The 12,443-nt window shown below is 38.0% G+C and overlaps 1 protein-coding gene and 1 long non-coding RNA gene across 5 annotated transcripts in view; one reads left to right on the top strand and one right to left on the bottom strand.

Annotated features, from left to right (window-relative positions):
- Nucleotides 1-2,507, top strand: part of LOC137327306 (uncharacterized) — a 75,940-nt gene extending 73,433 nt beyond the window's left edge. The window contains exon 3 of the long non-coding RNA XR_010964420.1: nt 1,848-2,507. This is a non-coding gene — a long non-coding RNA (uncharacterized lncRNA). The remainder of the gene's footprint in view (nt 1-1,847) is intronic.
- The window catches only part of tbx15 (T-box transcription factor 15), a 79,604-nt gene that overhangs the window by 24,991 nt on the left and 42,170 nt on the right, over nt 1-12,443 (bottom strand). For all 4 annotated transcript variants that reach the window (XM_067992971.1, XM_067992974.1, XM_067992973.1 and 1 more), the window contains 3 exons: nt 10,518-10,689; nt 5,700-5,867; nt 2,223-2,287 (listed from right to left, as the gene is read on the bottom strand). In XM_067992971.1, coding sequence (XP_067849072.1) covers nt 2,223-2,287; nt 5,700-5,867; nt 10,518-10,689 — 405 coding nt within the window. The remainder of the gene's footprint in view (nt 1-2,222; nt 2,288-5,699; nt 5,868-10,517; nt 10,690-12,443) is intronic.

Genomic DNA, 12,443 nt, shown 5'->3' with positions numbered 1-12,443 from the left:
CTTGTCCGCTGCTCACTCAGCTCCACCATTGATAACCATGCATGGAGCCTGCCCTTGGAACTCTCTGAGCACAGGGCCAATCAGTTCATCAGGTTTCTACACCTCATGACTGTACCTTGTTTACAAAAAATCTTCTCCAATCTTCTTCCTTTCAACTGTGCTTTCAGCCTCTCCCCTAATCATTTTCCCTTTTTCCTCCTACATGTTAACTTTTTCTCCTTTAATGTAAGATTATTTACATTATTCCACTGATGCAAGACTTTACTGCACAATCTTCCTGCAAATGAGGAATGCTGTAGAAATGCAAATTTCCGTTGCTCGTTAGAGATCGTATCAGGACACTCACATTAGATTTGATTAATCAAAGGATTCAACACCTATCCAATATCAGATATTATAACAGAATTGCAGATTCACTCTTTTCTTTTCAAATTGACTTATCTTGTCATGGACCAGCTGTGTTTATTCTGATTGTTTTGAGTGAGCGAAGTTTGAATTATTTTGCTACTCTGGATCAACACCATTCTCAACCTCACATAAAAATAATTCAATCAGCCTAACAGCTGCCAAGTCTGTCCACTGGAACCAGGACATAATATAAAGAAATTAAGGACTTTATGATATTGATTTTCAATTTAACGAAAAGTATATATTGACCAGCAAAATTTCAATAAAATTACAATACCATTACTGCAAAAAGACAACCATCTCAAATTTACAAATTGGGGGCCAACTGTTCCAAAAAATCGTGGTGCTAGTTTCATATTAATGCACAGTAGTTCTGGGTGAGCATTCATGCAAAGAAGGTGCACCACTCAGGAATTAGGTACTGATCTAACTCGTGAATGCATTAAAGCCAAGTAGCATGAAATTCTCTAGGAGTCTGTCTCACTTTGGTTTGAAATTGCAGTATAACTCCAACCCAGTGCAAAACTGCATTTAAATGGTGGACCACCTGATCACTTTATATTTTTCAAAATTTTAATTTTAGGAAAAAATAAATGCTCTCACCTGCACTCTGCTAACACTAACTACCCAAGGAGGGAGCTCTGAGTATGTATCCAAGCACACATGTGCCTTCTGGCTGGCCTTACGGAACTCACGGGCTGCTGCAGTCAACAGTATAACTCCTCGCTGGTGGCTGCGATTTGCATTCAACAGCTACCCGGCGCAGATCAGGAACTCCAGCATAACTGCTGCCTTACAAATAGCTTAATCTACAGTCGTACTTCAGCTGCTAGACTCAGACCAATATTAGCGAAGTGCAATGCTGGTTAGCAGACTGGTTATATTGCTAACTGCCATTTGCTGCCAACTGCACTGAAGTCAGTGACAAAGGAGCTCTGTGCATGTGTGCTTGAATACAAGCGGTGTTATTCGCGGCCCCGGCTAGTTTTAAATGTTTGCAGCGGGGACGGAAACGTCAACTATCTTCGAACATTAAAAAGTCATAAACTTGACGAGGTCCAGTAGACTGCTGATTAAATGTGGTTTTACACCAGCGCTGATATTATATCTGGTGCCAGACTGTCCACTGTACATATTGATGTTTGTGCTTATCAAGGTGAGTGTTGTAAGACTGAGATCTGATTCCCAATTTATTCTACCATTTGCACCTTGATGTACACCTAAAACCGTTTGGCACGGATGTGGAAGTGGCATTGTAAATGCAGCCTAAAACAACGACTGTGTTAAAACTGTAGTAGTTTATAGTTTAGTGTAACTATCACCACAGCATTACAAGAATCGATAAAGTTCCTGTAATTTTGTTTTCAAAATAGCTATTTTGTTTTTACAACATAGTTTACACGCACCACATTCTTCATAGCAACTGTATTTCCTTACAGGTTCAATGAAAGTGACAGAGGAGAGTTGCTGTGATCGCGATTACAGCCACGTAGGCGATGTTGGGAAATGTCAGTCGCTGGCACCGCCGCTTTTATGTGGGAGGAGACGATTGCTAGGAAGCACTGGCTCCTGGCCCGTTACAGTAAATGGAAGAAAGCTGTGGCTCCGGTTGTTTCAAAATAGTAAAAACTGAACAAACTGCTGGCGCACTTCCAAAACCTTCTTAAACATTAAAGACGTTCGACCATTCATTGCCTGTTGTGTACAGACATTTCTCATCTGTACGACATGTTTATATTTCTGATTAAAAGTACAAAACGCTTGTCATGTTTTGAATTATTTATTTTAAAGCATTTTAAGCAGTAACTCCTCACCTGTTTCTGCCCGAGTCCCGGAATCCTTTCGCAAACGGATTTCTGTCGATCTTCAGCCTTGTAATCTGGGAAAAAAAGGAATAAATTCACCTTTAAATCGGCGGAGAGGTGATAATGGTTTGTGAGCAGGTGGAGAGAAGAATTGCCCTGGTTTCTTTGTGAGAACATATCGGGGAAACGTTTGACTGGGGATATATTTACACGGCATTATGTACAATTAAATAATTGTTTCTCATTGTTTCCTGGCACAAATGGAATTTAGTTAGAAAATAAGATAAACTCCAAAGTCAAAAGTCCATTAAATAATAAGTGAAGCAAAGGAAGTAAGAATGTTTTGTGTTACAAATGATGTTATTAAAATAACCTCAAACACAACTGCGTCAAGAGCTTTTGTTAATTCATTACAGAAAATGAAAGAAAAACAGTAAACGTGATTTAGATAAAGAGGATTTATTTTTTATGATATTACTAATAATATTTTGAAAATCGCATTTTATTTATACAGTTTAATCTGTTCAAAATAGTCTCGCATAAAGGTTTCAGATTCCTAGGGTTTTCTGCCGTTAGATAGTTGATCTGTTGCATTTAGATAAAGCATGTGAAGCCTAAAAGAATGTGCCCTTCTCATAATGAGAAGGAGTTTTTAATGTCCGAATTGATTCTTTTAGAGGACTTTGTTTTATATTAAATAAAATCCCTCAATCAGCTTTAAGAATTTTCCAAAATAGTCATTGTGACTGGAGATGGATCTTGTCCGCTTCCTTCCACTTCACCGCATCACGCTCGGTTATAACTTACTGAGCGTCCGAGTACTGCTATAAAATAGTGCCTCGGTGTCGGGGAAATATTCGGAGTATTGTGAAGGGTAAAACAGGCACACGTTGCAACCCGAAATGCACAGAATGTTCTGTTGTAGAATGACTGTAGTTATACTGCCATGTTTACATTGCTGGGAACAAGTCTGGTCCAGAGTCCAGAGATGTAAAACTGCCCGGAGGAAGCGGGCACATATCAATGAGTATACCTGGTGTGGTGTCAAACTTGATTTCAATAGTGCTCAGGGGACCCTCGGTTCTCCCGGACACTGCATCAACATATGTAGAAGTTTAAATGTTTTGAGAATCTAGACACTCCCGTGGCTGTTCCTAAAAACATATACATCATTAACAGGGAAGAGTGGAGCTCTAGGCACTGGTAAGAATGCCCAGATCCCTCTACTGGTTCTCAAAACCGGATTTGTAGCCGGGCTGCAGTCAGGCTGGAATAAATGCGGCCTATAAGTGAAATGTAACAAAACAGGCTGTATTTTAAAGGTGAGAAAAGTCACTCCTAACTGTTCACGGATCCAGAGAATACGGAATCGCGCTTTTTCATAATCCTCATAAATGTTGTTTATTCGGAATCATTGTTTAAAAGGAATATTTGATTTCCTTTGTGGGGGGGGGGGCTATTAGAGACTTTAGAGGTTAAATGGAAAGGGGTAAAATCTGTGGCGTTTCTCTCTGTAGTCCATACAATTCCAGGAGGTTTAAATAACCTTACAATACCCAAAATACTTGATATTAAATCATCCTTTAATTAAAATGAACATTTCAGTTTAAATATTATACCAACGATTTTTCCCGGAAGAAATGAATGTTTATATTGAATGCTTGCGTTAATTAAAATCAAGTGGTAATTTTAAAGCAGCAGTAACAACCTCCAAATAGAATATACCATGAGGACTCCATCTACTGCAAAATGTGCTATACATAAAAAGTTTGTAGCTGACCAGTCGAGTTACTACTACCTGACTTCCACAGTAACGGCTTTATGCTTATTTTGTTTATGTTGCGGGAAAAACTAAAGAAATCTGCTTCTTATTTTCAGACGTTAGAAATAGGCTTCAAATATATTCGGCAGCTCTTGTCTCTTTGGGGTGATTTTAAACCCCGAGAACGGGTGATTTGGGAGCGGGTGGGAGTTGAAAATAGTTGTTTTTTGGGTCGCGACCACAACCCGGCTTTATTTCCGCGTTTAATGTCGGCGTGTAAAAGTACAGGCTTCCCGCTGGCAATGCAAAGTCCGAAAACTTTGCGGTTGCGACCCAAAAAAAACAATTATTTTCAATTCCCACCCGCCCCCAATACACCCGTTCTTGAAAAAGTGTGTTTTCTTGACTGAATTAATTAGTTAGGAACCTAATTTGAGATTACTGCTCTAGATATTGAAGGAAGTATATTAGTTGCTTTCTTTGTAATCGCATACCACATTGTATTTGCTTAAACGTGGATGTGAGCAGAACAGTGAGCCTAACACTGTGCATTTACTGCTGTGATAACAAATGTGTGACACTTCGAAAGTTGGTCAGCCATATTCAAATTACACAGGTAAATCACGAATGATGAGAAAAATCTCGCCTAAAGCAAGGAGTTGGAAAGGACTGGAACAGGAATCCAGTTGCGGAGCTGAGAGTGGAGAGAAGAATCGCTCTGGTCTCATGTGTAGAAATACCGGAAAGACTCTCATAACAAATGTACATGTCTTCTTTGCAACCGCCGCGAGAGAAATTCTTCCACGTATTGGAATCGTTTTTTTAATTATGCAGAATAGGATTTTTTGTAATGGGGCCCAGGAACGCCGTTTGAGATTTTTTTTAAAGTCATGGAAATATATATATATATATATATCTTTGTTTACTCGTTCATTCATTTATTTTAACGAGCCAGGAGTTCCAGTAAAGTCTGTGGCGGAATATTTTGAAGATTTCTAGACGGCATTTTCCAGCTACATTTATAACATTCTTGTTGGTCTGGATTATCAGCTCGTAGAGTCAAGGTCCTCTCTGGGAAGGAGGTCGTAGTCGATTATGAAATGTATTTGTGTTTATGTTTCTCATTATCTCAGTGTTTAATTTGTAATAATTAGATATCTATTAGTTCCAATGAAATAGCCCTTGTATATAGTTAAAAATACCGTAACAAGATTGGTTTTTAAAAAAAACTTTAAACTTAACTGTAAGCAGTAAGAACAATGCATAAAAAGACAAATGATTCCACTGAATTAATTATTTACTTTACTTGTTTATAATATTAAAGGAATTTCTGCTCAATTTCCAAAGTTCAGAAAAAAATCTTTAAAAAAGACTATCAATAGTTTTCCTTTTTCTATTTTAATTGAACACAAAATATGCCTATTGTTTCGTTATGATTAATTGCAGCCAGTTCCTTGAACGATAATTATATTTTAAATATTAATCACTTGCATTCTTTTTTTCTTAAGAATTTAATAACGGTCAGGTTGCATACCTGTTGGCTTCGATTCGCCCTCACTGCAGTTTAAACAATAAATTCTGCAAATAATTTTTTCAACGACTGTTAAAAATACATCCTTTCTTTCTGTATAATAATAAAAAACGCATCCTTCCTTTCTGTATAATAATTTTAAAAATGCACCTTCCTTTCTGTATGATATTATATTTGACAGCAGGACGCCTACCTGCTGGTTTTGATATGCCGTCACTGTAGTGAAGACCGTCTCCGGGAAGGTGAAGGTTTTTACTCCCTCTCCCCCAGGCACTGGTTTGGTTGGGCACAGCTCGCTGCTGAAATCCTTTCGGATCACATGCACCCGGGGCTGGTACTTGTGCATGGAATGAAGAATTATCTGTTAGAATCGGGGGTGGAAGATGAAGAATAAAGACAATGAATTAGTTTTGCGTGAGCCAAACAAAAATACAGGCAAATCTGATTTACGTTGTACTGTAATAGGATAGAAATGCAGCCAAAAATTGAACATGCGCGCTGGTTAAAACATCACAAAATGATCTGCATTGTATTCGTTTCAAATTAAGATGGAATAAATCTCGCTTTTCAGACATATATGGCCACCATTTGGTTGCAATTCAAAGCGTCATTTTCTTCCAGTTAATCAATTAAATTAATTGGATAATCCAACAAAATAGATATAAATATAATTATGTCATGATTGCTTTAGAAGAGAGAGGGAAAGTGGAAGAAAATGTATCGTTTTGAACAGAACTCTCACGATTTAGGTAGCAATGTGGTTAAATTGGGAAAACGCGAATATTTAAACCATTTACCGGTGCCGATGATTCTCGACTAAAATTTGCATGAATATTAACTGTAGGAAGATGAAACGCGCTCTCGGTAGATATAGCGGGTGCGATCTTTACTTTATATAGTGGCGAGCGGGCGATATTTTGAGATCAATGAATTGAAGTAGCTAATGGTCACCAGTGACATTGTATTGTTACTAATGCAATACAGTGATCAGAAATGTAGTCACTAATCATGGAGCAAATGGCAGGTACTTGAAGGAAACTGATATTTGCTCAACTCTACATTTAAGCAGACTCCATTGATCGAGTGGACAAAAACCTCGGCAGCAGCTTATTAACGATCTTTTTATGACATTGAAATTATTTCACAATAGACTGACTTCGGATCACAGCTATAATTCTTGGATTTGGAGCTCTGAAAGTTAGTGATTTGCTTAGGTCACATTAAAACTTTATCCCAAATCAGACTATAATTCAGTGAAACTTATTTGTAGGTAAAAAAAAGCATAACTCCGCATTACATGCATTTTCCTTGCATAGTTTTGTAATAACAGGATCTGAAATACCAAGTAGTTGAATACAGGGGCTGCTGGTGGGTTTTGGGGAACAGATGGTCAATTGCGCCATGGCGGTATGGGGCAAACTCGATGTACCAGCCGCTCTTATCCTGTTCATCATCTTGGTATGTCCCTGTGTACGTTCGTATGAATTTAAAGTGAAACCTGCTTGTAAATTCCCTTTGTATAAATTTATTTTAATTGTATGTAACTGTAGTTTCACTGATGAGTACTGTCCAAAAAGACTTGCGGTTTCAAATTCACTTGGTAATTTTTCTTATAACAATTAACAGTTACGTTATGGCGCATTACCAAACGGTCAACTATTTTTTTGCAAAGTCCAACTATTAGATAGATGTCAGTCGGTGTAATTAAAAAAAAACGGTGTAGTCTCTTTAAAATCTTATATTTTCATTTTAGGTCCTTCTTGTTGGTTCTTGTGGTTATTCTAATTTTAGCAGCGAAGGGTGAAAATATGTCTTCTCTTTTACCCTGGCTATCAGTGTCACTTTACTAGCAATCAAAAAGTAGAGCACCAGGGTATATCAGGACTGGTCCTACCAGTTTCTCCTCCATCTGAAGATGTAGCATACCGCCAGCACATAATAAGAAACGCGTTTTCAATGAGCTAGAACTTGGATTCAACCCTCAAGTCCATCAATTCAGCAACAAGCCAGCCTGGCATAGACTGTATCATTTGTTGGTATTGCACTGCGTTCAGCAGGCCAATGTATTTGGAGCAGAGACCATAACAACTATTATTAAATACAAATAAATAACTCTCAATCATCTGTTGAAAGTGGGCTCTGAATCAAGAAGAATGTTACATCTTAATTGGACAACACAACTATTAGAAAATTGTGGCCATCTGTAGCTTGTTGTACATAAAGAAAATTAAGCATATGCAGTCAATTATTAAAATAATTTGTAGAGTTTCAAAATAATGACCTGATGTCTGGCTAAAATTATTGTGCTGACACTCTTAACTGTCACGAAGTTCATATAAGAATTTCATTACATTTATAATGTTTGAAAATGTTTATTCTGAGGACTTAGGGCTATGAATGCTCAGTTGTTGAGTTTATTCAAGACTGAGATTGATGGATATTTGGACACTAAGGGAATCAAGGGACATGGGCATAAGGCGAGAAAGTGGAGTTGAGGTAGAAGATCAGCCATGATCTTATTGAATGAGGTTTGAGGGGTCATATGGCCTACTCCTGCTCCTATTTCTTATGTTCTTATGACTTGGTGGCAAAGTGCATTAAAATATTATTGTTTCACCTCTGTGACCTGGTTTGTAATCCACCTCAGAAACAGAGAAATAAGGTTTGTTCTCTTTGCTTTAGTAACTTTCACTATGGGGACCTGTTTAGTGCTGTCCCAAAGCAGGGCAGCTCTCCTCCCTCTGTCTGTGTAAGGGATTCAATAGTACAGTTTATTGGAACATTGTCCTCTTGGGCTTGACTTCAGATCCAGCCATGACAGATGAAGAAATATTGTGTTTCCATGGTGAAAGGTGTGATGATACAGTTATTTTTAATACTGCCTGCTCATCTCCAGAACCTGGGATGGAGTCCAGCCCAAACAGAGAGAATGAAAGTTTCCTTTCTCTGAAGGAAAAACAAATAATTTATCTAAAGAGTTTAATCAAAGTCTTGTTAAATGAGTTTGGTAAGTCTCAGTCTAGTTCCAAGTTGGCATGTGTCCAGAGTAATCCTTACATTTGGGAACTAGTAAGCATTTAGCAAAAAAGAGACAAAATTTGTATTTTCTGCTTATATATATGCTCTAAATAATTTTCTTATTATGTCTGTTATATTATGCATTTGTGTTGGTGCAAAATGACTTTGGTTACGAGTCAAGGTAAAATATGCAGCACAACTGTTTTAGCAACTGTAGTAAGACAAGCACTCCGCACCACTTAAACCTCACAATGACTTAGTATAACTGTAGCTGAAACAAAATGAATTTTAAAGTTTCAGGCACTCTTGGGTGTAGTATAATTCTATCCTGGTGCAAAGCCATGTTTTAAAATTGCCATGGCTGTCCTAGAAATTTTATAAACTTATGTTGATTCTTTTAATGTAATGAGAGACATCCTGAATGTGCTCTCATAACATTATGTTAAACAAGACCCGGGAGTGTAACTCTATGCAGGTGCTCAAACACTCAAACATAGACCACTGCTGTCAAGGAGCTCAGTGCAATCCTGAACAATATGTAGCCAGCGGTGTAACTTGAGTCTTCCCATTGTGCATTATGTTATACAGATAATATATGGCAACCAATTATATTCTGGATTGTAACTGGCTGTTTAAAAATTGAACAGTAAGTGCCACAATTTAATTCATAGTTCATACAAAACCTGTCCTTAACATAGTCAAACAGAGGCCTAGAACAATATATCACCACATATGGTATCACACACAAACATGTTAACCTGTAGCTTGAAGGAAAATGCTAAATAAAAGCATCATAAGATAATTAGGTAGTGCAGAAAGCTAGAACATTGTCCATTGACTTCTGGAAGTTACACAGGGTGTACAAGCTTCTTTTTTATAATAGCTGCTATGGGGAATTAGATTTGACTGCCAATCCAGTTGCCAATGGATATGAATCCACAACATAAAATTGCCCACAGAGTTGGCACCAACTGTCATCAATTGGAAAATTATGCCTTTGTAGGACACAAGAATAGAAAGTATGGAGAATGAAAAACGCCACTGATGCGGTATAGAGTGCTGTTCAGAAGTTGGAGCTGAGGCACATTTTGGGTATGGAAAATTTGAATCACATCTGGTCTGTGCTATTTTTGACCGTAGAGGGCTTGGTCCCATCACAGAGTGCAAAGCAGTTTAAGTTTACAATTATTCGCTGCCCGTCGGTTTTAATTTTAAAAATAGTTTTTACATTGAAAAGAGTAACAGTGGGTCTGTTTTCGAAGTGAATGTATCCTATACAGTTTATCACTACTGATTTATAGACCTACTGCATGCTTCATGAAAACTAATCTTGCAATTTGTATCACAAATATCAAACACCACTACAGCATTCGTATAATTCGGTGGAATTTAGTCATATGCAATGGTCAGAAATGATCAAAAGTTGTTTATAAGTAGACTTGCATATAGTGGGATTGGCTGTGTATATATTTATTAAGTTAGGAACAAATAGATCTTGGTTAAAATATGAAAATTACTAGGATTTTTTATATATAGGCATATCAGATTTTTAATGATTCAGGTTTGACTCAATTTATAAGTTTCTTAGTTAAAGTATGCTTTTTCACAATCTTTATTTAAAAGCTTAGATCTGGAATCAGGAAAGAAAGAGATATGTCTGGAAAATAAATCAGTAAAATGATATTCTCTTCAGAATTACTTGATTATGAGAACTATGGAATTGAAATGCCAAAAATGTCAACGTCAAACTAGACTTTGAAATTGGTGGTGAATGATTACAAAAATAATCCAGCAATGAGTTTGGTGCTGTGCTTATTAGTGTGCTGTGCACCTGCTCATGTAATTTAACTAATGCCAGCAACCATTAACTGAGTGGGTAATTTTGCTCCATGACTGAACAGCATTGTCCACTTCTGTAATATAAATGTTAGTATGAAACGAGCTACTTCAGCATCAGCGATTGTCATTAAAATATAAATTATTATCTACATACATGTCCTTGATCATCCAACTCATTGTTTGTAAGTTTGAGCTTATCAAAGCTGATGACTTGTCGCATCCACGTGTCCCCTGAAGCTAAAGAATCTGGATGGATGTACACCCGAGGAGGCACTGGTGAATCTGCATTCCCAGCCACCATCCATTTTGAACTGTGATAAACGTATCTGCAGATGGAAAGGAAACAAATAACAAAATCAGGAAACCTTAGTGGCTCCCTGTGTATCACTGGATCGGTAATTGAGACTAAAAACTGTAATAAAGTCTCACTCATGATCATTGATGACTTGATAGTGAGCACAAGCTAAAAGCTAGATTTGAATGTGAACAAATTTTTGTTTCTTGAACAATCAAAGTAAGATGTTTAAATTTATGTTATTTACATGTAGTTATGTTGTGTAGTGGCCACTGAAGATTCTAATAGTGAGTGTTTATGACACCAGTAGATAACATCAAGGAATAGCTTATTGTGACATCATCAGATTAGTTACATGCCCTATTACTTACACTTGTCCTTTCTTACCTCAGGTCCTCCTGCCCTCATGCACTCCTCTTCACACAGGCACAGTGATTTCGAACTTTTAATTGACTTATTTCATTTCAAATGAATCATGCTACATCTACTTTTCATTATTTCAATGTGCAGGAAGGCAGGCCTGCATTTATGCCAGGCTGGGAGTCTTAAAATAGAGCAAACCACCAGCTCTGAAAGAGCTGCTGCTTGCCATTAAAGGGGAGTTTGTTTTATATTTTTTGCCTTACACTGAAAGGAGGTGTGAAAGTATAGACTTGGAGAGATGTGTGCAATGAGGGCTATATTTAAAACTCCCTCATTGGAGATCTAGCTATAGGAGGAATAGTGAAGGAAGGTGACATTCTTTGGTACCAAAGGCCACCCAGCTGTTAAATTCGAAGCCCAAGCTGCATGGGTGGAAATAGCTGAGTGAGTGAATGCAGTTTTTGAGTTGAGTGGAGGATGCATGAGAGGCCAGAGTTCGAGGAACACAGAGTTCTCAGAGGGTTGTAGGGCTGGAGGAAGTTACAGACAAAGGGAGGGGTGAGGCCATGGAAAGACTTGAAGATGAGGATGAGAATTTTAAATTTGAGGAATGTTGCTTTACATCCCTATTATATGCTCAACAGCAACTTGGGTGGTGGCATGCATCTCACTTTATCTGTGCTCCTCTGCAGGGTGAGGGTTTCTAATTAGGGTCACGAGTCATGGATGCAAAGGAAACCCCTGATCCTCCAAAAGCCATCCATTCATTCTCTCAGACCTTCAAATAATGGACTGTTGCATAATAAAAGTGCTATGGCTACTCCTTAAATAATGGGCATTAACATGCAGGATCATATGTGTTTGTGGTCAAAACTACCTGAACACTTGTGGAGTGGGAGCCCTTCCTCTTCATGCATGATTTGGGTTGGTGTGTGAATCCGTAATGGCCTCATTTACAATGCCTTGGACTCTTGGGAAACCTAACAGTCAGTAAAAGTTCTGTGCTCTCCCATTGATATCTCCTTTCCACTGGGAAAGTGATAAAGATGACAAACATTGTGTCAATCAGTTGCTTTATGCAAGTATGAACTATAGACTGGCTTATCTGGCAGATGACTCGTGGTGTGACCTGGAAGCATTCTGTTGCATAGAAGCTTAATGCCTTAGCGATCTTCACAGACATGGGAAGAGCTATCCCAGTCCTTGAAGCTGTCATTAAGTCAGCTCGCATCAAAAGACAAAGCTCAGTCACTGCCTCTCAGAGACATGGAGGTGGTGAAAACAGGTCTACTCTGATACACCCAGATAGAAATGACATGGTCTGTAAAGATAGGCCTTTGGATATTAATAGGAGCCCGAGGTGTTGGCCCTGATGATTTTTCCTCATGAATTCATTGTTCTCATCCAATCATGCAGCATTGT

This window comes from Heptranchias perlo, chromosome 11 (assembly GCF_035084215.1).
Source record: "Heptranchias perlo isolate sHepPer1 chromosome 11, sHepPer1.hap1, whole genome shotgun sequence".
NCBI classification, from domain to species: Eukaryota; Metazoa; Chordata; class Chondrichthyes; order Hexanchiformes; family Hexanchidae; genus Heptranchias; species Heptranchias perlo.
Note: the sequence above shows the minus strand (reverse complement) of the source record. Positions and strands in the feature narration are given on the sequence as shown.